At 43.0% G+C, this 25,299-nt stretch overlaps 2 protein-coding genes across 4 annotated transcripts in view; both read right to left on the bottom strand.

The window, feature by feature from the left end:
• Positions 1-636: 636 nt before the first annotated feature.
• Positions 637-3,622, bottom strand: RIPPLY2 (ripply transcriptional repressor 2). The gene is made up of 4 exons (XM_035111214.2): positions 3,540-3,622; positions 3,283-3,358; positions 2,275-2,333; positions 637-829 (listed from the first exon to the last, which is right to left on the bottom strand). The coding sequence occupies exons 1-4, from the start codon at positions 3,620-3,622 to the stop codon at positions 664-666; spliced, it is 384 nt and encodes a 127-aa protein (XP_034967105.1). The 3' UTR covers positions 637-663.
• A 2,704-nt stretch (positions 3,623-6,326) lies between these two features.
• Positions 6,327-25,299, bottom strand: part of LOC118082292 (uncharacterized) — a 30,802-nt gene continuing 11,829 nt past the window's right edge. For all 3 annotated transcript variants that reach the window (XM_060272570.1, XM_060272571.1, XM_060272569.1), the window contains exon 3: positions 6,327-11,548. In XM_060272570.1, coding sequence (XP_060128553.1) covers positions 9,779-10,741 — 963 coding nt within the window. In that variant the 5' untranslated portion in view covers positions 10,742-11,548 and the 3' untranslated portion in view covers positions 6,327-9,778. The remainder of the gene's footprint in view (positions 11,549-25,299) is intronic.

Below are 25,299 nucleotides of genomic sequence, written 5' to 3'. Positions count from 1 at the left end.
AGAATAGGAAATGCACCTTGCATGACAAGCTACATCTGAAATTCTCTATTCTACACAACTATTGAAGGTGATGGAGCTCTATCCAAGTACTGTAAATGTACATAGGATTACAGCCCTACAGTGCAATCCTACACTTGTCTATTCAGAAGTAAGTCTCACTGAGTTCAATGGGACTTCCAGGTTAGTATAGGATTGCAGGCTTAGATCCTTTGTTGACCTAAGAGTGGAATAATTTAAGAATGAGTTGCTTCTTTCATTTTCTAGGCGCAGCTTGGAGAATGACAGTGTTTTCATATGTGATGTGCGACATGGGAAAATCACATTTCTTCCTCATGCTGGTTTGTATGCTTCTCATCTTTAACTTTGAAAAACAATACAAGGCTGAAATTCTTACATGAACATCAGCTCCACTAAAATCAATAGGGCTTCTTCTAAATGAATACATGCTCAGAATCAGGGTATAGGCCTGTTCAGAGGAACAGGGGAGTATAGCAGGCATAAAATGAAACAAAACTCAATACTGTTTCTATAAAAATGTAAAATGCTTGATTTTAATGAAAAAATAACTTACATATAAATTAGCTTAAAATACTATGATAGCATGTTGATATCAATATTAAATTAAGGAATGAATATGAACAGGGGTATTAACATTCATTATAATTAAGAATCCAATTCTGCTCCAGAGTCATGTTCCGAGTCATCACTATCTTCCTCATTCTCTGAATCTTCATAGAAGGAAATTGTGGCTTGGACAGGGAAGTTCTTCAGAAGTGCTTCAGCTTCTTGATACAAGTAGTCAAAGCACCTTGATTTGGGCCATAATAACCTAGAAACACAGAGAGAGACAACCTGTTCAGTTAATTTAATATTTAAGGGATTCATTTTAGTCTAGTTGACCTAGGCTTAATGTGAAATAATGAAACAAAAATTAAAAAATTTCCTTCCAGGAGCACCTTAGAGACCAACTAAGTTTCTCATAGGTATGAGCTTTCGTGTGCATGCACACTTCTTCAGATACCTCTTCAGATACTTCAGATACCTCTTCAGATACCTTCGGATATCTGAAGAAGTGTGCATGCACATGAAAGCTCATACCTATGACAAACTTAGTTGGTCTCTAAGGTGCTACTAGAAGGATTTTTTTTATTTTTTGTTTCGACTACGTCAGACCAGCACGGCTAGCTACCTGTGAAATAACGTTCACTGAAAATTACTTCTTTAGGTTTAAGAGTACATGCGTAAGAGTTAATTGGTGGAAATTGGATACTTCACTTTAAGCAAATGGAACTTCTTTCGGCTTACACGGTGGCTACCATTGGATGCAAACCAGAGTTAGGAGCTATAATATGTGGCTGCACTCTAATACTCCATTTACCACAGCTACAAAAGTCCAGCACGAAATGGAAGTTTAATGAGAAAACAGGCTTCTGTTTGCACACTAGTTCCCCACCCTTGTTGGGGGGGGGGATTGTCCTTGGCCAGAATAATTAAACATACATTCTGCATAACTCAATAATTAGCTATGTAAGCCTCAAATACAATTACTGTTGTACAAGGTCAAACAGATACCTCTGGCAACTCAAACACCAGACATGGTTTGATAGCATCTGATGGGAAATTTAACGATGCAGGTCTGAATTGCTCCTGGGCACATATAGTGAGTAGGACATATACACATACAAGAAAGGTTAGCTTTGCACTGGAAACTTTGCCATGATGCTTTGTTACTGACATCTCTGCATAGTACATTTTCCCATCCCCCTGGGTGAAAAGGCCAGAAACAGTTATACAACTTGGGGGGGGATGTACAATGTGGTAGAGAGTTTTTCAGACTTGTCTCATCCTGCCAGACAAACTATGTAGTCCACAGTTCTCTGGTGCAGCAAATGAACTCACCCAGGACTGCAGGAGACCACAGAAGAACATCTTTCTTGTGGAATTGTCATGGAACAATCACTGACGCCCAACATAATATACACCATAGGAATCATGGTCTTTAATAGGTGGGCCACGTGCTATTCTATGACCACCAGGAGAGGCAGGTGTGCAATACAGGCAGCAGCCTCATAAAGCCTTGTGGGTCAGAGGGACAGTGCAATGACGTAGCTGCTGCCTGAAATTAACAAGAAATGTCCTGCACAATAACCATTTCCACCTCTTGGTATTCTTCCCACTAGGCAGCTGTTAATGATGCAAAAGCCCTGCTAGGAAAAAATAGTGAAGATGGCCCTAACAGAGACTGTAAAGAATAATATAAAGCTTATACATTACCTAACTGGATGTATATACTGTGTGAGTTTTGCTGAGTCTGTCTCAGAAGAGCTGCACAACTAGGAGTAATAAACAGGAGACACAGATCAAAAACAGAATGATTAACCTATCCAGAAAGGGCAGTTTCAAAAGTAATATAAAAAACTATTCCTGAGCACGGAAAATTTGTGGAACGTAAGGAAGCTGATTTCGTTTTAGCCATCTGTGGTCCACCAGATGCTGCTGAACTACAATTCCCATCATCTCTGACCACTGGCCAGGCTAGCTGAGGCCTGAGGGTGGATGAGAGTTGGGGATTCAACAACATTCCCCAGCCCTGCCTGACAGGCAGGACATGCATATTCAGGCATCACTTGTGAAAGAAACGTAAAGCAACATTCCAGATATCAAAGAAGAGTGTCATCCTGATTAATTATTGACTTGGCATTTTTAAATGGATTCTTAACTTTATTTGTATTACTTGGTTGTATTTGCTGTATTTCGATTTTACAGTTTGTGTAACCTACTTAGGGGTTTTTATTTTTGCCAAGAATGTATATAACCTTTCCAATTAATTAATTAATTAATTAAAGCATGCCATCAAAATAAGCATGAGGTTACCCTCCCTATTGCCAACTTGGGTTCTTTGGGGAGGAAGGGTGGGATATAAATTGAAACAGCAGCAACAGCAAAGACATAAAAACAATGTCAAATCCCAATATGACTTCCTTGGAGGTCTTTAAGGAGAGGTTGGCTGGCCATCTGTCATGGATGCGTTGGCTGAGATTCCTGCATTGCAGGGGGTTGGACTAGATGACCCTCGGGATCCCTTCCGACTCTACAAATCTATGACTTTTGCCCAATTGTGTTTAACAGACAGCCTAAAAAGGAAACGCCGACTTTCCCATTCTCGCTCCTGCACACCCACCCACAAAGTTAACGATCCAAGGACCAGCTTAGTCAGGAGAACACAACTCCAGCAACCCCACGTGGGACTGTTGCCGCTTTAGTCAGAATGGACACACTCACCGCCCTGTAGTTTCGCCTGCGCTGCCTTTCTGCATCTTTGGGGGTGGGAATCCAAGGTCTCCAGAATCCTCCGGACCTGCAGAATCAATAAAACGGAATACAGCTTTGTGTTAGCTGGGCGGACGCAAAAAAGACCGAGCGCGAACGCGGTTGGTTGTTGCAAAGGAAGCTGGAGGAAAGGAAAGAAAAACACTAGAAGCCTATGATTTCTGGAGCTGGCTGGCCGGCTAGCGGGTCTGGAGGAAAGCGCGGGTTACCTCGCTTGTCCTCTGCAGCAGATCCGGGCGTTGAGAGCGCCAGGTGGAGAAGCTTCACAGAGGCACAGCCGAGAGCTGTCCATGCTGCGTCGCTGGAAACAGTCGAGGCAGCCCAAGTGGCGCAGACGCCGCTGGCGCACCGCTTCCTCTTCCTCCTCCTCCTCCTCTCCTTGTCGTTGTCTCTCCCCTTCGGGGGTTTAGCCTGGCCTGGATTCTGGTGCAGCTGCCGCCCGAGGGGTTTTTATAGCTCTCGCTGAGCAGTGTCCCAGCCACTTTCTCTCATTTGCCGGAGAAGGTAAACAAAAAGGCTGCGCGTGAAAGGCGCGTCAGGGTAAACAAGGAGCGTGGACGCGTGCGAGCTCCAAATGGCCCAGGGAGAGATTTGGCGAGGGAGTGTGAATCGCACCAGAGCAGACACATGGCTGTGTTGTCCTTCAGAGGGGAGAGCCCACGCTTGGGCCCGGGCTGCGAAGTGTCCAGCGTGAGAAAGCCAGGGGATCGCCAGCGTGTGTGTGTCTGTGTCTGAGAGTGTTCAGTTTTGCTGCGAGAAATGCCGCTTCCCATGTTGGAAAATTCCTGCCACTGTATTTTTAGTTCATTCGAATATTTATTTCTCTCTTTTCCAAATATCAGTTCCAAAACAGCTTGTAATGATGAAACAATCAGATCCAACGCAGGAAAAAACCAATATAATTGAACAATAAAAACAAATACTGTATACTGTATAAATTTCATTCTCTCTCACACACATAAACATAAACATAAACACACACACACACACACACACACACACACACACACACAGGCATAGCCAGGATTTTTGTTGGGGGGGAGGGCAGGACTTTTGTTAGGGGGGGGGGCAGAACCAACGTGATTTGTCAGTTAAGTACGGTATTTCTATTTTTTACTTGATGGGGGGCAGCTGCCCCTCCTACACACATATGTATATAACAATTTTATACACACACACACACAAAAACAAAATTTGAATACAACAGCAAGAACAATGAGCTGAAACGAAACACCTGAAACACCTAACGGCATCCCTAGAACACCACAGAAGAAATGGCTGAAAGTTTCAATGGAGCACTATCTAGTTTCTAAACGTTTTCCAGAAATTGCCCACTCCATGTTTATGTTTTTACATAGAAGGCTGCCCCACACATGGCCTCCGCATGGTTGCATGAAGGAACACTTGGATCCTGGCCAGATTGCATGGGAAGTGCGTGTGCCAGCACCACAAGCTTTGTGCCACTTACAAAATCATGGATGTTGCTTTAGCTCCTAAAGCTGGTCTGTGGTGTTGCGATAGAAGGCTAGAGTCAAAAGCTTACAGATTTGAAAGCACATTCCATGGGAGTCAAGTGTTTTCCATCAGGGTGCCAATTACATAGACCTAGTTTGTGTTGTTTATGATGCATTTGGCTCCAATTTTCCACATTTATTGGGTCACTAGGAATATTTCATCAGTTTGGGGGTGGCTTGTGTTACCTTTGAATTGGAGCTGTTGATTAGCTGCAGGAGGGTTTATGAGCTAAGCACACAGTAAAACAAAATACCACTCAAGGCAAGAGCAGGGGTGATCTATACTGAGGGGAAAGAGTGTTAAAGGTTTGAATAGTGGACTGGGAAACTGGTATTGCATGATAATATGCAGAGGAACTTTAGGAATATTTTATTCTTAAGAAAAGTAATAGTATTTGAAGTGGTACCGTAGTTGTCACTTCAATTATTTAAAGCAGGCTGAACAGTGCACACAATGTGTGCACACCTATAGAATGCCTACAGGTGTCATGGGAGGAAGTAAGAATGCACAGTGTAAAGCTGTGTACCAGTTATTACTTTAGTCATAAGCCAAGCAGATAGCAACTCTCCCCCTGCCAAGGTAGAATAATATCATATACCGGTAGTTAATGTACAGTGTTTTTTATGGTCTTAAAATGACCATTATTATGACTGGTAGGGCATATGTGGAGGAAGGGCTTGTACATTACACAGCCCCCTCTGCAAGTTTGGTGTATGTGTGTTTAATGTTCTATGCGCAGAATGTATAGAGACACACCTGCCAATATTGACCTGTCCATGTATTAGCCTCTTGGTAAGGTGATAACCTGGGTGATGAGCCATTAAGTAGTCCACATTGTTGCATGTCACTCCAATCTCTGAGCACTGCAGAATTCCAGGGGTTCCAGGCATGTTTACCCAGGGTTTGTGTTTTCTTCAGGAATGTGGCACAGTGGAGACTGTGGTGTCTTTATGATGTATGGTTTATTTACACATATATACAATGTAAGACTATGATGGAGGGTTCATCAACACCCCAAGAGGGTCTTGCTTTCCCCATCATCAGAGCCTTGGATTCAAAGAGAAATCAAACATTGCTCTCAAATGCTGTTCTGACTCTCTCTTCAGCTTGCTGCTTAAGTTCTGGTCCACAGCACTGCAAAAAACTCTACTCCAGCATTGTCTGTTGACAATGTTGTCTGTCCACCCATTTGCCATCTCACACTGAGCTCCTTAATGGCTCATCACCCAGGTTATCACCTCACCAGGAGGCTAGCCTGGCTATTCCAAGAATTAGAAGCCTTGATTAAATTCTAACACTTGCTGGATCCAGGGATTAGAGGGGTCTGCCATATATATATATAGCTTAGCCTGGAGTGCACCTTGGGTTGTAAAGTATTCAGACTGAGACTTAGTATAAAATAAAAAGTTTATATTTATTAAAGGAAGTACATTTTTAATAGGAAAGTGTTGAGGTGGCAAACAGACGCAACACAAAGGTAGTATATTCCGGGGGTGACCCAGAGCAAAAGCAGGAGCCCCCTTTTATTGAGATTTTGTAACCAAGTAAATCATTAACAACCAGTGCAGTCTTCCTCCAATGACAGTCAGGACATCCCAGAAAAGGTGGAACTTCCCCATGTGTCACATCCTGCCAACACCCAGTTTTCCCTCCATAAGGGAAGTGCCTGATCCTCACGTATCCCTCAAACACCTCCTTGTCACATGTGCACTCTTTACACATCCCCCTCCCCTCAATCTTGTGACTGCTGCTAGCCTCCCAGAATCTCCTCCCCATTCCATTGTTTTCCTCCCGACCTGGGTTCAACCTCTCTGGCTTGGACCTGCTTCCCTTGTTATAACTTGCCCAAACCAGTTCCATCCTGTTCTCCCCACCTCTGCCCAGTCCTATGGTGACCTGCTGCCCTGCTCTGTCCTAATGACCTAACCTATAGATACGTGTATGCTTATACCGACGTACAATGTGGCTTGCCAGCATTGCACGCGATAACCTTTTACATTTGACAGCTCTCCTGCCAGGCTTGATGCGGCTTGCCGACATCAACCCCAGAATCACTCCCACATCTCCCCTTTCTTAGTTTTATTAAAATGTACAACTGGGACTAATGGGGTGAGTGTGTGCTTGTGCATACTGTATCCACCTTTCCAAAGAATGAAACAGTTGCCACTTTTATGGGCATGGGCTGTCAAAACCAAAACCTCTTAACAGTAAACATCCCACACCTTGCAACATGTAAACCTTAGTATAAAACATAAATAACATTGTATCCAACCTTCCTATCGTAGAAAAGATTACAAGTAACTTAAATAGAATACTGCAACAGTCTCTTAAATGTAGCAGCTGCAAGAAAGCTCAGTCTCTCAACTTGCGAGGGCTCAATAGCATAAAAATCCTTTTCAAACGTTGAAACGAAATTAACTGTATCCTTCAACGGAAGGAAGACTTCTTATGCAAACTTTTAATCAGAGTTCTCACTGTCCTTATTGCGAACGCGGATCATTGCTAGTGCGCAGTCTCTCGGAGTTTGCAGCAAGGCAGGAAAAGGCAGCGAGCAAAAGATTGTCTGGCGTAAGGTCCATGCCATGCGCCTGGAGCAGAATGACAGCTTGCGAGGACAGCGCTTTAATTGTCCCCCACGTCGGCTGGTGATGCTGTCGCGGAGCCCGGTCCCGATCCCTGTGCGCATCCTGAATCTGGAGTGACGCCAAGTCCGGAACTGGATCCTGAAGACTGGACAGCGGTGGATTCAGGCCTTGTCGCCACGCCATCTTTCCAGGGCTTGACACACCTCGCAGGGACCCAAATCGCTTTTCCTGCGGAATCAAACACAGCTGCGAAACCCCTCCCCCATGTGTTTTTAAATATTCAAAATGATTTAAATTTAATGTGAAATGTGAAATGTGAAATGTGATTTAATATAAATAATACTGAAGACCCAAATAATACCGAAGACCCATAGGTATTCCTCCTTTTTTGTTTGTGTTTGGCAAGAGACTTACTCTCAGAGACAAAGCCCTGAGACTGTGCATAGCAACAATAGCATGTAATCCTGCAATGCTCCTGTGTTTTGCAGTCCCCACAGAACCTTATGCTAAGATGTTGAGATACAGTTTGGACTAGTGAATTCCTGCCTCTATAAACATAAAAAGCAGAGGGAAGTCTGGAAAGAGGCAATGAAAAATATAAGTATTCTTAAATGCTGAAAGACTCCAATTACAGGTTCTCCTGGCTGCAGAATATCAAACTCTCTGTTGAGCAAATTCTTAAAAGCAGAACCAAAGAAATAGGCAATAAAGTACAAAAGATATTCAAATGAAGAGCATCCATGCTTTTGAATGGACTGATGTAGGTCAGAGAAACGAGAAAACCATCCTTGGAATGGTACATGCACTCTCTGTAGAAAAGTTAAACAGTGCTGTTTAATCTTCAATAGAATTTGAGGCCTGGAAGATCATAGGAAAGTCCAAGAATCTAACATTTAAGAGAAAAAGAAAACCCAAGCACTATTGCAGGACGAATCCCAAGAAAGTACACAAGGGAGAAATCAAAGCAGAGGTCCCATGCCTTTCAAAATGATGAGAGGATACAATTAAAATAAAGTATGCAAAAAGTGCTAAGTTGAAGAAAAATGTTAATAGGTTGTTATGCATTCACATACCCTACAGAAATGAACTGAAAAATACCTTATAAACTGTTTGGCTAAGCTGCATCTATATACTTCAGCAATTAAGGAAGAAATGAATACTGTCAAGTCAACACAGAAAATCCACTATCTGCACCAATTTAATCCCAAACTACAACCGAATCAAGAATGTTCATGTAAAGGCTTAGAACCTGCTGTAGCTAAGAAAAATCAAACCATCTTAGAAAGAAGGAAACATAAAATAGTTAGGTGTTTGATAGCTGATAAAAGAAAAATCATACAATCAAAAGAAATAAACATCATGAGACAAAAATACTTTAAATCAAGAGACAATGACTCCTGTAGGTAAGAAATATTATTAATCAAACAAGCTTGTTCCTGGAACTTCCTTCAGAGAAAAATCACAGTTAACTGGTACTCGCTTGAGCATGTGCAGAGGGCAAACCTGTGAAAGGAAAACAATGAGCCAACTCTCACACACAGAGAAGTAGGATTTAAACACATCTCCAGATATGATAAAAGCTCACCCAGTGCTAAAATAAAGAAATAAGTCTTGGAGGGGAAAAACATTCATCTAACAAATGCAGTATTACTGGAATTCCTACTGAAAATGAATTTTAATCAGAACCTGAAAAGGAAAAATTCTATAAGGAGTAATCAGAAGTAAATTTCTTACACAGAAATAGAAATCAGATTTAACTAGACTACACAGAGGAAGAGGTAAGATTTCCATGTTCACACCTATAAATGGGAAATCAACTACCAATTCTACAATTGGAGACTCATTTAATGCAAGCAGTGAAATCCTCTGGAATTGGCTACTGGCAATGAATTGGGTGGCACTTGAAAACAAATGTAAACAGTGAGTTTTCCAGCAATCCCCATTCTTTAACCAAATCTAAACCTATTAATACCTAAGTGGGTATAGGGCAACCATGCATTAGAAAAGGAGGGGAAAGAATTTGTAGTACAGTACAACCAACAAGCAAGCAGAATGATTTGCACTGAACCCTTCAGAAAAGACAATAAAGCTGGCATGGGGAGAGAAAACATAATCCTTCATTCACATTAGTGAGGAGAAAAAAGGTATTTTCTTCAGAAACAATCCGCTGCAGATATTTTAGGTTTTCAGTCTGAACTGGCTACTTTAAGCAGACTGAAAAACTGCAAAATGACAATAGGCAGGCTCCTCTGTTTTTAAAGAGAGCCTTAAGCAATTTGAGAAGACACAGCCAGATATCTATTAACCATTTAAACTACCTCAAGGAAAGGAATGCAGATCAAAGCTTCTCACCTTCCTGGATTAAAAGGAAACATTTGCTCAGGCATTGTGAGCTTAATGCTGTTGGCCTTCGCAAAGAGAGCCCTTTTCAGCTCACTCAAAATCACCCAGTCTCCAGCATGCTCTACAGCACAGGAGCCGGCAATACAGTTTGAGGCACGCGGGACATTTAAGTAAGCAGCGAGGAGGAAGGCAGGAAGTCCTGCCAAAGTTCCTTTCTGCTGTTCCTTCCAGTCCTGGGGTATCAAGTCATAAGAATTACTGACACTTTCAAGCAACCCCAATGTAAAAGTGGAGCGTAACCCTGTCTCTTTCAGACTCTTTCTAAGTTCCCTCATAATCTGATACGACAAAGAAGACCAATTGTACTGAGCTTGTCCCTGGGCATTAACAACCTGAGTTACAGGGAAAGCTTGCATTCCCGCTTCTAACTCCTCGCTAGACAACGCTCCCTTATCTCTTTCCATCTGAAATCCTTTACACACTGCGCTCACCATCGGCTTTTCAGGGGCCAATGGAGAGTCTAAGGAATTAACATCCTGAACCCCTGCTGTCTCTGCATTAGCAGCTACTGTAGCTGTTTTTGCCTTAGGGGCTGAAACTGGAGAAGTTTTAACCTTCTCCCCTTGGAGCCGAGAATCGGGCAGGGATGGTCCCTGATTGCTGGTTACTGATCTCTTTCGGTTAGATCCCAATGCAATCCCTACCTTTGCTATCGCGTCTCTACACCTTTGCCACAACAACACAGTCGCTATGGACGCACGGGGGGAGGTCAACAACACCATCCCTATTCTCTCCCAATCCCGCAGATTTAAAGAGCCCGCTTCCGGGTAGGATGGGCAATAGCTCTCTATATCCTCCAATAATTCCACTAGTGATTCCACACTATGCACTACCTGACCAGAGGCTTCTATAAGCCCCTTCAACTCTTCCGCGTGCTGCAGTCGCTGAGCTGATTCCTGTTGTCCCATACTCACGTTGAGCGCGCTGCGCTGAGGATCCAGACTATCTCAGTCTCTTATGAATAGGGCGATCGCGTCGGGGTCGCCACCAATGTTGAGGTGGCAAACAGACGCAACACAAAGGTAGTATATTCCGGGGGTGACCCAGAGCAAAAGCAGGAGCCCCCTTTTATTGAGATTTTGTAACCAAGTAAATCATTAACAACCAGTGCAGTCTTCCTCCAATGACAGTCAGGACATCCCAGAAAAGGTGGAACTTCCCCATGTGTCACATCCTGCCAACACCCAGTTTTCCCTCCATAAGGGAAGTGCCTGATCCTCACGTATCCCTCAAACACCTCCTTGTCACATGTGCACTCTTTACACATCCCCCTCCCCTCAATCTTGTGACTGCTGCTAGCCTCCCAGAATCTCCTCCCCATTCCATTGTTTTCCTCCCGACCTGGGTTCAACCTCTCTGGCTTGGACCTGCTTCCCTTGTTATAACTTGCCCAAACCAGTTCCATCCTGTTCTCCCCACCTCTGCCCAGTCCTATGGTGACCTGCTGCCCTGCTCTGTCCTAATGACCTAACCTATAGATACGTGTATGCTTATACCGACGTACAATGTGGCTTGCCAGCATTGCACGCGATAACCTTTTACATTTGACAGCTCTCCTGCCAGGCTTGATGCGGCTTGCCGACATCAACCCCAGAATCACTCCCACAGAAAGAGTTCTATAGTCCTACCTAACTATCTAGTTGGAGAAACAAAGAAGTCATACTTGCCTTTTTGTTCTCAGAAGGTAGATCAAGATGGCCTTTCACTTTTAGGTCCTGTAAAAGCGTGAGGAGGAACAAGTCGTAAACAGAATGCAACCTAAGATGTAAACAGAATGCAACCTAAGATGTATCAGTCTAAACTGAGCAACAAGTCAGCATAGAGATAAAGGTACAGGGATAGTCTAGGAATCTAGAAGTTCATCAAGCTATCTGTGCATACCCCATGCAAACTTCCCTCATTAAGCTGAGTTGTACCCAAACTTCCAACAGGAAAATCATTACTGACAGCAATTTCCACTTTGATGACATAGAAGATGCATAGTTTGATGTGAAAAGATATTGAGTAGACATCAGAGTAGACATCAGGTTGGTGTACGTCTGCTCCAGCCATTCTCCAAAATGGCTTGCAACCATCCTCTTGCAACACTTATCCCATCAAACATGACTCCTCCATTCATAAAAAAGTACATCAAACTACAAGTTTGGGTGTGTTTTAATACCAGCCCATTCCATTCCACTCCACTCCATTCCATTCACTACACTGCATTGCTATATTGCCAGTAAGAACCAAAATATGTGGAATAAGGAAGGAAATAAGCCTTGAGCTACTGCAAATGACATACATGTACCTCGCAGAGAGTGTCCTCCCTGATTTGGCACTGAATCACATCTGTCCCGGTGCTTTGTTTACACACAAGGCACTGCCAAGCATTGTGCCCTAATGCCAATAATAGGAAACATACATAGAACAGAATAAGATAGTGGAGTTGTGCACTCCAAAATAATATTGGGGCCACTACAAATAACACACCCACTACAGATGACACACCCTAAACGGCCTCGGTCCAGTATACCTGAAGGAGCGTCTCCACCTCCATCGCTCTGCCCGGACACTGAGGTCCAGTGCCGAGGGCTTTCTGGTGGTTCCCTCGCTGCGAGAAGCCAAGTTACAGGGAACCAGGCAGAGGGCCTTCTCGGTAGTGGCACCCACCCTGTGGAATGCCCTCCCACCAGATGTCAAAAAGAAAAACAACTACCAGACTTTTAGAGGACATCTGAAGGCAGCCCTGTTTAGGGAAGCTTTTAATGCTTAAGAAATTAGTGTATTTTAATATTTCTGTTGGAAGCCGCCCAGAGTGGCTGGGGAAACCCAGCCAGATGGTTACCCACTTCTGCAGGACAGTATCCTCTGGAAGTTGATGTTGAATCACATCTAACACAGTGCTTAGTTTAGGTGCAGGGCATGTGCCTCCAATGCAATAATAGTTAAAACTATTAACTATGAGTAAGATGAGTAATTAAGGATGCACACCCCCAAAATATGCTTCGTACCATTACAGATCATACAGTCGTATCTTGGAGAGTGTTGTCAATGAGGTGGCAGTGAATTGTGACCTGTCCAACACTTTGGGTGCAAGACACTGACAAAATGTGCTTAAAGGTAAAAGAAATAACTGGGAATGTGCAGCTCACAGTAACCTTTGTGGTATCTCAAATGATGCACCCAAATGTTGAGGAGAGTATTGCCTATGAGAAGCCATACAATCATGTCTGACCCAATGCAGGGTAGCTGCACATGACGCTGACAGGTGTGTGTGCCCCAGCCAATATTAAGACAAAATTTCTATAAATGAATAATGAACTGGGGTAACCTTTGGACCACCCCAAATCTTATCTATAAGAATGAATTCACACACACACACACACACACACACACACACACACACACATATAGGCAACTGTTGCAACGATCAATGAAGTTGGGGCTATCCAATATCAAACTGAAGGGCAGATTTTTTAAGACCTCACCGCCACTGTATTCCCAGGTGTAACATTTTCCTTTTCTCTCTTAAGAGTAAATACCATCCATAAACTTATATGGAAGAAACAAAAGGGGTGAATGTAGGGTTGTGGTTGACTATTTAAAGTGGTATGTTACTGCTTTCAACGCCTGGTGCAGATGAAGCCAAGGTCATTCTGCAGTTTGACAAAATGTTGGGAATTATATACGTTATGAGTGTTAAAATATTTATTTGTGGTATTACAACTTACAACAGTTCTGCTATCATATCCAATACTGATTACCCCCCCACACACACAGAGAGAGAGAGCCAAATACAGAATATAAAAAGTATAAATTTTGCTTATCCGCCTCTTTGCATATGCTGCAGTTAATGTCCAATGTTAAATTAATATTGATGCCGACAATTCTAGACACCTTTTGTAAATGTCTAAAGATAGATAGATATAGATACTAGATATATGCACACATTTAGGAGACTGTCAATTTGGACATTTAGGGAATTAATTTGGAATTGAGCTATTTTTGAACATTTGGTTTAATATATTAATTGCAGCTTTATCACTTAAGTAACCAGGCATTTGGACTGAACCAGTCTTGAGAAATGTTTTCATTGTCCACAGTGCAACACTGGGAGACCATGCCGTATAACATGGACACACAAGAGTAAGCACTGAGATCTGGGCAAACCTGAGTGTGTTAATCCAAACAAGAAGGGTGTTCACAGATGGCTCAGGGTGAGATTTGGCAGGGTGGTGCTAATGACACTTTTACATGGGAATATCTGGATGGAAAACATTCCACTCTTAATTTTTACCTCTGAGTTAACAAAGTTTGAACAGAGCTCTTGCTATCACTGGAACAATGCTGCACTGTGGACCTTCTATTTGTAAGCAATAAGCAGAATTATATCTCTATTTTACATATGCAATGTTAAGGGCTCAGTGTGTGTGTTACAGATCTTACTTTTACAGCCAGGATTCTGCTTTGCTTCACTACGGATGACAGGAAAACACCCAAGGTAATTAGTTTGTCACCTCTTTATCACTAATGACTTTCTGAGGTTGAGAACCTCTTATTACAGGAGATTCCACGGTCTTGAAAACTGGCAATTTTAAAGACAGAACCAGTCCACAGGGTTTTATTTTTCTAATGTGATGTAGTCAATCTGAGTTGGCTCATGCAACACATATTAGCTAGGTGTTGAGCTGGGCTTCTGAATATTTAGCATAGGATGAGCTGCAACCTGGACACACACTCGGGGCTGCTACAAACATGGCAAAATTCCAACAGAGAAAGTTCTTCTTTGCAGGAAATAGCATTACTGCATGAACTGAACATTAGTGTGATTGCATAAAGCAGTTCACCTGTCTTCCACTGCCTCCCGCAGTTTGGTCAGACTCATGTTCGTAGCTTCGAGAACACTGTCCAACCATCTCATCCTCTGTCAACCCCTTCTCCTTGTGCCCTCCATCTTTCCCAACATCAGAGTCTTTTCCAGGGAGTCTTCTCTTCTCATGAGGTGGCCAAAGTACTGGAGCCTCAGCTTCAGGATCTGTCCTTTCGGTGAGCACTCAGGGCTGATTTCCTTCAGAATGGATAGGTTTGATCTTCTTGCAGTCCATGGGACTCTCAAGAGTCTCCTCCAGCACCATAATTCAAAAGCATCAATTCTTCGGCGATCAGCCTTCTTATGTTCCAGCTCTCACTTCCATACATCACTACTGGGAAAACCATAGCTTTAACTATACGGACCTTTGTCGGCAAGGTGATGTCTCTGCTTTTTAAGATGCTGTCTAGGTTTGTCATTGCTTTTATCCCAAGAAGCAGGGGTCTTTTAATTTCATGACTGCTGTCACCATCTGCAGTGATCATGGACCCCAAGAAAGTAAAATCTCTCACTGCCTTCATTTCTTCCCCTTCTGTTTGCCAGGAGGTGATGGGACCAGTGGCCATGATCTTGTTTTTTTTTATGTTGAGCTTCAGACCATATTTTGCGCTCTCCTCTTTCACCCTCATTAAAAGGTTCTTTAATTCCTCCTCACTTTCTGCCATCAAGGTTGTATCATCTGCATACCTGAGGTTGTTGATATTTCTTCCGGCAATCTTAATTCCGTCTTGGGATTCATCTAGTCCAGCCTTTCGGATGATGAATTCTGCATATAAGTTAAATAAGCAGGGAGACAATATACAACCTTGTACTCCTTTCCAATTTTGAACCAATCAGTTGTTCCATATCCAGTTCTAACTGTAGCTTCTTGTAATAAAACACAGAAAATCAGTACAAAATGCCTATAAGTAGAATATCAAGTACCAACAAAAAAACCCAAGTAGGCAGCTCCAAGATTACAAAGATATAGCTAACCCAAACATGTTGATAATAAGATTGCAAGCTGCCTTGAGCATGTCTTTTTAATGGATAAATATGCTTGTAAAAGAAAATGAAGCCCTGCTGAGTTCAGTGGGATGTACTCTGGCTGTAAGTGAGTTAAGATGGTGACATCAATTTGAGAGGCAGTGTAAGTCAAAACAGGTTCCCACCTCTTAATCAGCACCACTTCAGCTCACTAAAAATTAACACATCTCCCTTAACTCTGAACAAACAAGGATCTTCCTTCATTGCAGACAAACCTTTCAGAATACAACTGAAAATGGCAGCTGAACTCTCTTTCCATTGCCCTCCAACTCAATGACTATGAAACATTTCTAACCAGGCAGATCGTTGTCTGTTTGAGTTCATCTCATCACCCCTTAATTTAACCACTGCCAGGGTGAGGGTGACACTGCGACTGGGACCACAAAGAGTCACATCCCTTGCACCATGCTCTTTTGTAACTTTTCATGCTCACTTTTGCCTCCAGCTCCACCTACTACAGCTCTCGAAAATTGCCCACAATAGTACATACTGCTCTTGGGAAAGAGTTACCCCTCAGCCTCACCCCTCTAAGCCATGAAGAGATTAAAAATGCTAAAGTGAAATGTTTATGTGGAAGCTTATCACAAAGACACAAGGGGACTTACAGGTATATAATTCATTTCTACCTTTCTTTCAATTCGGAACCAGTAAAGGCAGTGAAGTGCCTAGAGGCAGTTGGAGGATGGATGGCAGCTAACGGATCGAGGTTGAATCCTGACAAGACAGAAGCTCTGTTTTGGGGGGAAAGGGGGCAGGTGGGTGTGGAGGACTCCCTGGTCCTGAATGGGGTAACTGTGCCCCTGAAGGACCAGGTGCACAGCCTGGGAGTCATTTTGGACTCACAGCTGTCCATGGAGGTGCAGGTTAATTCTGTGTCCAGGGCAGCTGTCTACCAGCTCCATTTGGTATGCAGGCTGAGACCCTACCTGCCCGTGGACTGTCTTGTCAGAGTGGTTCATGCTCTAGTTATCTCCCGCTTGGACTACTGCAACATGTGGGGCTACCTTTGAAGGTGAACCAGAAACTACAACAAATCCAGAATGCGGCAGCTAGAGTGGTGACTGGGAGCGGCTGCCAAGACCATATAACACCAGTCCTGAAAGACCTACATTGGCTCCCAGTACGTTTCCGAGCACAATTCAAAGTGTTGGTGATGACCTTTAAAGCCCTAAATGGCCTCGGCCCAGTATACCTGAAGGAGCATCTCCACCCCCATCGTTCAACCCAGACACTGAGGTCTAGCGCCGAGGGCCTTCTGGCGGTTCCCTTATTGCAAGAAGCGAGGTTACAGGGAACCAGGAAGAGGGCCTTCTCGGTAGTGGCGCCCACCCTGTAGAAAGCCCTTCCATCAGATGTCAAAGAAATAAACAACTATATGACATTTAGAAGACATCTGAAGGCAGCCCTGTTTAGGGAAGTTTTTAATGACTGATTTTAATGTATTATTTACATGTATTTTTAATCTTTTGTTGGAGGCCGCCCAGAGTGGCAGGGGAAATAAATAAATTGATAAATAAATATTATTATTTAGATTTTGTAAAAAGGAAAAAAAAGACTCACTTCCACCAGTATGTCATTCCAATATTGCTACCATTTTGTTACCCAACAATAACACAGTTGCTTGGTGGGGTGGGAGTGGGGGGTACAGAAGAGATAAAGATATGTCACTTCGTTAATTAAGCATGGTAGGCATCATGTGGCTCTGCATCAATATGCTAACTGGTTAGAAGCACACATCAGAATCATCACCACCATACCACTGTCGACCCTTCTCAACTAGGTATTTTCAAGACAATGTGGCTTTTGTGGTCATTAAACAATGGATTAGGCCCATAATTCTGCAGCCACTGAAACTGATTAAACTTAGGCAGTCTCAGTTGCAATCTTAAGGTACAAATAATTGTGCAGTTGGGTAATATCAGGCTCTGGACTTAATAGTCTTATGGAGGATTGTGTGGTATTTCACTTATTTCAAAGTGCAGAAACTCATTCCGGCTGCATTTGAGGATTCTCATTTTTCTCTGAGTGAGCAGAAGCACTTCAAAGTCCTGCCTGGGCAGGCAGCACTGACTGCAGTCATAAGCATAGTTTCTTGGAAGTATGTGCCAACACAGCTTATTTTTGAAGAAACATGTTTAAGATCAGAATACAGTGGTACCTCGGTTTAAGTACACAATTGGTTCTGGAAGTCTGTACTTAACCTGAAGCATACTTAACCTGAAGCAAACTTTCCCATTGAAAGTAATGGAAAGTGGATTAATCCGTTCCAGACGGTCCACGGAGTACTTAAATTGAAGCGTACTTAACCTGAAGCAAACTTTCCCATTGAAAGTAAAGTGGTACCTCTACTTACGAATTTAATGCGTTCTGAACACACATTTGTAAGTCAAAAAAATTTGTAAGTCGAATCCCATAGGAATGCATTGGGAGAAAAAAATTGTAAGTAGAAGCAACCCTACCCTATCTAAAAATTCGTAAGTAGAAAAAATCCTATCTAATCCGCATCCAAGATGGCGTACGGAGCTCCATTCGTAAGTAGAAACATTCGTAAGTAGAGTTATTCGTAAGTAGAGGTACCACTGTAATGGAAAGTGGATTGATCAGTTCCAGACGGGTCCGCTGAGTACTCAACCTGAAGCGTACTTAACCCGAAGTATGAGTGTAATTGGTTCTGGAAGTCCATACTTAACCTGAAGTGTACTTAACCTGAAGCAAACTTTCCCATTGAAAGTAATGGAAAGTGGATTAATCCGTTCCAGACGGTCCATGGAGTACTTAACCTGAAGCGTACTTAACCTGAAGTGAACTTTCCCATTGAAAGTAATGGAAAGTGGATTAATCCGTTCCAGATGGGTCCGTGGAGTACTTAAACTGAATGAAAGTACTCAAACCGAGGCGTACTTAAACCAAGGTATGACGGTATTCATTTGGTCCAGCTTTTGTTTACCCCAGGGGTCCCCAAACTACGGCCCCCGGGCCGGATGCGGCCCAATCGGCCTTCCAATCCGGCCCGCGACGACCCCCGCCGCCCGCTGCCGCCGCCCGCTGTCACGGCGCGCGGCGCAGCGACGATCTAAAAAACCGGCAAAAAAATCGCCGAAAATCCTTTGTGCGCATGCGTATGGGCCTCTCCCGACCCGGAAGAGGTCATTTCTGGTGCACTTCCGGGTCGGGGGAGGCCCATACGCATGCGCACAAGCGATTTTCGGCGATTTTTTCCCCGCGTGTGTGCGTGTGCGCATGCGCACGGGCGCACACTCCCCCGCCCTCCGGCCAGCTGCGCGCGCACTCCCCTGCCCTCCGGCCCACTGCGCGGTCGGCGCGGCGGGCACCGGCCCGCCGCGCGGTAAGTCTGGGGACCCCTGGTTTACCCCTTTCCTACTCACAATCCTGTCATCTGTTTGACAATTGTATCAAACTTTTGTGGGCCTAATATCCCCAGAAGATTAGCAAAATTGTAACTAGTAAACCTTACTGTTGCAACCAAAATAATTCTGACTTGCTATTGGGGGGAAAAGCCCTTTCTTCCCACAATGAAAAAGTACCTGCTAAAAGTTCTGGAAGTAACATACATGGACAAGTTGATAGGTATGGTTCATCAGATAAATGGACTGATAGATTGGACTTAACTTTCTTATTTAATATTAAAATCAAAATACTTTGTCAACCAAATTGCAACTCTTTGGGCAACATCAACATCTTCTATTTGTGTGAGGAAACTTTCCTCTCCTTTCCTCTCTTCTCCCTTGCAGTCCCCCCACCCGCCTTAAAATCTGTTCCAGAGGGTCCCCCAACACTCCAAAACAGATTTTGGGAGGCTGAGGGCCTGAAGAGGGAGAAAGAAGCAATCCATTCCACTAGTGAACGGACAACTTTGGGTTTTCCCCTTTGTATTTATGAAAATGTCTCTCTTTTGTGTGCGGGGCGCACTTTAAGCATTAACTTCTGATAGAATACCCCAGGACTCTTGCTTGCTTTTGGTCTAAACCTCTAGTGGAGTTATAGGGCCTCTACTTGGTGAATCCAACTACCTGGTATGGTGCACATATAAAATGCAGATCAACTCATTTATATTTCCCATCCCAATATAAATAATTAGCATGATTTACTAAATATTCACTTTGAATGCTGAGCAAAAATAAGTAGCCTTCTTTGGTTCTCATGAGCTCACCAAGAGCACCAATTGCAACAAGCCCAAGTTGAGCTACATGCTGAATATATATATTTCACAGGCATTGTTAAAATGCTCAGCTTTCTAGAAACTTGAGCAGAAATCTCAGTCTCAAGTCTTAATGTCTTCCCTACTTGCCTATGATAATTTTATTACATTATACATTATCCCATTCAAGATTTCCCCTCACAGTACTCTGGTGAAAGGAATAACACTTACAAATTTTTAGGTTTATACATTAAGCTCGTACAAAACACAATGGATCTTTCCTTTCCATATTTAATTGTGCAAGAGAGCAATGATGCATTAATAAAGAAGACATAAACAAAAAATAATACCTATATTTCTTAGTTGAATAATTTTCCTGATGCTTAGCGACAAGTTGATTCTGATAGCCACATGGCAACATTGTGGTAATATTTCCCCATTTAATCAGTGAATGACTAGAAAATCTGTAATTGTTACTTTCAAGGGAGGGATTCTGGTTAGTGTGCCCTTATTATCTCTCCAACTAAGAACAGAGGAGCCCTTCAATGGCAGGAATACAGTTACAGATGGACTAAGGGTTTGTGGCTCAGTGGTAGGGCATCTATTTGCATGCTAAAAGTCCCAGGTTCAATTCTCGGCATCTCTAAGTAGGGCTTGGAGAGACTTGTATTCTGAAACCCTGGAGAGCAGTTGCTAGTCAGTGTAGACAATGCTGAATTAGATGGGCCTATGTTTTCTGAGTTAACACATCTTTGATTCTCTGGCAAAGTAATGGAACACCAAGTAGTTTGGATCCCCAAAAAAGTGAAGCTACACAGATAGCCTCCACTTTATTTACTAGCATCCTATCTAGAACTGTGTGTGTAGCTTCTCAAGCTTTAACTACAGACTCATAGTCTCTTCCTGTTCTTTCATATTAATAATCTAGTTTTCAACCAGATTGTACATAAAGCCTCCTGCACTCTTGAATCAACACTTCTATCCAGGGTAGGTCACCATTTAATTAAGTAAGGCCTCTAAAAAAAAATCGTCAGTACTGGGGATATTGTGCTATTAATTATGCACAGTGGGTTCTTGTTTAGTTTTTCCCACTAGTATTATACAATGTCTTCAAGACTGCTGGGTTCCTTAATGGGAGAGAGAGAGAGATTATACATGACTGCTTTCTTATGCTGAAAATGGGCTAACCCCACATCCTGCAGGATTACAACATTTAAATTATGTTAATTTAATTAAAATGACAGTGTCAGGTACTTTAGGACCCAAGTGCAGATTTTGTTAAAGTAGCACAATCGTTTAATCAATCTGATTACATCATCTTCTAACAACTGGGCAACTGAGACTGTATGCATTGTTATGGGGTTAGGGTTGGACAAGATGTCCTCTTGGGATCTCTAATAGCCTTGTGATTCTTGACTGGGGTGGTTAATAGAACCAGTAAGACCAGTAGACAATATCTTTATCATTCTGGCAAATGGCCAAGCATCCTCCTTTTATTAGGGATATTGGGGGCCTTTAACAATAGCCAGAGACTGTTAGGGAAGGGTGCAAGTCTGTTATCTCTTCTCCTAAGGAATATTGTGGTCCAGGTGTCTGTGTGAAGAAAATGAAGACAGAGTTCAGACTGACAGCAAGAGAGACTAGGGATCTCTAGAACGCAGTGGGAGTTCTGGAAGCACTGAACTTTGGGGACATTTCTTAGGGTGTTTAAGACAATATTTCCAAAATGCCAATAACCCTCCAGTGAGCTCATTCAGTGGAAACTGAAACCAGAGGGTTGCATCTAGTATCTTAGCACAGTAGACCCAATGAAATGAAAGGACCTAAATTAGTCATTGTGATGGGTCTGCTCTGAGGAGGACTTGCATTGAATACAACCCAGTCTAGACACTGAACTCCTGAAATCTCTCACCACTCAAAGAATTGGCATGGATGCATTACAGTACGATCATAATACTGGTAAAACAAGCAACAGCCATTTCTGGACCGCAATGGCCTGGCCACTGTCATCCTTGCACTGGTAACTGGTAACCTCCAGGGAGAATTACTTCGATGTGCTCAGTATATGACACAAAAAAATGAACCCTTTGGCCTGCAATGCTCCTCAAGACAGGGGTCAGCAGGGATGTTGAAAAGAAGTACAAGCCCACGCAACACAATACAATATACAATCAGTATATTGGGGGAATGTGTCAAAGTGGAGTCTCCCTTTAACCATGCGACTTGACTGCTGCCAGGCAAGAAAGGTTTTGCCTTTTAAATGCTCTTCTGCAACTAAAATTATTCATACAGCCAAAGAGGGAGCCACTATAGTTTATGGATGGACTCTGCATAGTATATACATTGACCTGAATCTGGCTCTGTGTGTTGTGGCAACCTTGCATGTGAAGAGCTGATGTTTTCAGAATGCAAACCACAGGAAACCCTGTGGGACATTGCCATATACTGCTGGGTGCAAGCACAACCATACATTTACAGGACTATGGCACCACTTTAAATAGTTATTATGTCTTCCCACAAAGAATGCTGGGAAGTGTGGCTTGTTAGGGGGGGGGGCTGAGAGTTCTTATGGGACCCCTTTCCCACTCTCAGAGCTACAATCCCCAGAGTTTCCTGGGAAGAGGGCTAGGCTGTTAAATGACTGTGGGAGATGTAGCTGTGTGAGGGGGTCTCCTAACAACTCTCAGCCCCCCGCCTTAACAAATGACAACCCCCAGAATTCTTTGGGGGAAGCCATGACTGTTTAAAATGGTATTGTAGTCCATTGTATAGTGTGAATGTGGCCTATGTTTCTTGCTGCTTTTTATGACTACAAAAAACTGAGTATTAGAAATTATATATAAAAGGAGGGCACAATGGATGTAATATTAATTATATGGAAAGTTTGTCAGATACCAGTTTGCAACTCCACCTCACCGTTTCTGCTTCTTTTGGCAATTAGGAGGCAAATGTATCAATGTGACATGAAAAGGATTAACTCAAAAAAGGTGCAGCTGTAGGTCAAAGAAAAACCACCGGAGCACTGAATGATATGAGAATCAAATGGCTTCTGATATCTGATACGCACCAGCAATCCTAAGCATCAATGGACAATTTATTCCAGGAAAATATATCAGTGGCACTGCCCAACTGTCAATGACTCAGCCATTTGGATCTTTTCTGATATTTAAATAATCCATACCAATAAATCTAGTTAAATTGTTTTAGATAAGGGCTGAAAATTAATGACTATTGTCTAGTGAGTTTCCAAAAGCAATAGCCTTGATGATGAGATAAATGCTGCTATGCCTCTCCAGAGGAAGGAGCAGGAATATATCGGCTCAGTTTGACTGGCATTACAACCGTAATGAATAATACCTATGGCTCTGTGGGGAAACTGGAAGACAGCCTGAATACAAGACACAGCAAATGCATTGCAGCGCCATCCAACTGTGTGTAGTTTAATGGCGGGACTCGTTGGCATCATTTTCTGAGGGGAACAAAAGGCCACAACCCCCTCTCCTTTACCAAATATACATGTAGGGAACACGGGTGCTTAACTGGAGAAACAAAAATATATCTCATTCTCCAGTGGGTTTTAAAAAAGAAAACATTGCTATTTCTGATATTATTTTGAGCATGAGCAGTTCGGGGGGGGGGGGGACTAGGGAGAACAACCAGTGCAGAAAGCTCTACAAAGGGATTGGGAAACCATATTTGTTCATCCTGAGGGCTGCATTTCCTTCTGGGCAAACTTCTGAGGGCCACATGTCAATGGTGGGGTGGGGGGTGGGGCACAGTCAAAAGTAGAAGAGCCACAAATATAAATTTTACCTATGTATCTTAGGCTAGTTGCTACAGATACTCATACACCCCTCTCTATCTTGCATCCAGGCAAGCAAGAGTCATTACCAGTGTTCAAGGATGCATTCTCCCCCTCATGAAATTAGATATGCCCAATAGAATATGTTGTGGCATGTGCTTGGTGTGGTGCCCACAACAGTTTCTCTGTACACAAATGTGGCCACAGGTTGGTGAGGTCTCCACTACGGATTGCAGATTGGCTGAGTTAAGCCAATGTCACAGTGGAGAAAAGGAGGCAGGTAGGCCCCTGGCTGCCATGAACTGAGGGCCTCAGATCCCAAGAAGGCACAGCAAGGTGAAGAAGAAGAGGAGGAGGAGGAGGGGGGGAGTTTGGATTTGATATCCCTCTTTATCACTACCCGAAGGAGTCTCAAAGCAGCTAACAATCTCCTTTCCCTTCCTCCCCCACAACAAACACTCTGTGAGGTGAGTGGGGCTGAGAGACATCAGAGAAGTGTGACTAGCCGAAGGTCGGCGAGCAGCTGCATGTGGAGGAGCGGAGACGCGAACCCGGTTCACCAGATTACGAGTCCACCGCTCTTAACCACTATGGCCACTGGTGGTCAGAGAAGATGGAAGTAGTTGTTCAAAAACATCAGGAGGCCACAAGGTTGGGGGAGGCTAGCTCAAAGAACATAGAGGAAATTAAAAGGAATCTAATTGGCCTCTCAACAGTTGTTCTGGGTAGAGGGGAAATAACAGCAAGCAACACTTTGTATTTGGGAAGATGCCAGCACAAATACATTATATAGTGTAATAGTATATAAGTAGACATTAAGTAGATAATGCAGAACAAACAACATACTGCAAAGGGGAATACGGCTTCAGAAGATTTATGGTAACTGTGTTATTTCTGATACATATAACTGCACCTTAGATCTGAACGGTGATGCCTGGACTTAATGCCTACTACGTACTCCATTTGATATTTTCAGCGCCATTATCAAAAAGGATGTAATTTCTCTAATGGATATTTGGCGCCATCTATAGACTGATAATGAAACAGTATCCCTTTGCTGTAAATTATATGCAGCCATTGTGACTTTTAGAAATCATGTGCCAAAATGTATCAAAACATTAGGGTTGTATGTATCTACTGACATTCTACTAAGAGTAGACCCGCTGAAATTTATGGACTGAAGTTTGTCAAGTCCATGCATTTCCAGTGTGTCTACTTTGAGTAGCCTAGAGCTGGATTACGATTACAACCCATAGCCAGGCTAGAAAGTGCCCTTGAACTCTGATAATGCTTCTTGCTTGTCTGGATGGGGAATAGAGAGGAATGTGTGAATACACTATTTTGCTTCTGGCCCTGCCCACCATTGGCATGTGGTTTCTAGAATATGACCCTTGGGGTGAAAAGGGTTCCCAACCCCTTGTGTGTTGGAATGCAACCTAATTCTTCTTCTTCTTCTTCTTCTTCTTCTTCTTCTTCTTCTTCTTCTTCTTCTTCTTCTTCTTCTTCTTCTTCTTCTTCTTCTTCTTTTTGCAGGGCTGATATGTTGAAGAACTGTGGATTTTAGGCTGTGATCCTATGAACATTTACCTGTGAGTAAATTGCACTGAACACTATGCTACCTGATAAT

This window comes from Zootoca vivipara, chromosome 3 (genome assembly GCF_963506605.1).
Source record: "Zootoca vivipara chromosome 3, rZooViv1.1, whole genome shotgun sequence".
NCBI classification, from domain to species: Eukaryota; Metazoa; Chordata; class Lepidosauria; order Squamata; family Lacertidae; genus Zootoca; species Zootoca vivipara.
This window is presented reverse-complemented; position numbering and strand designations above follow the sequence as displayed.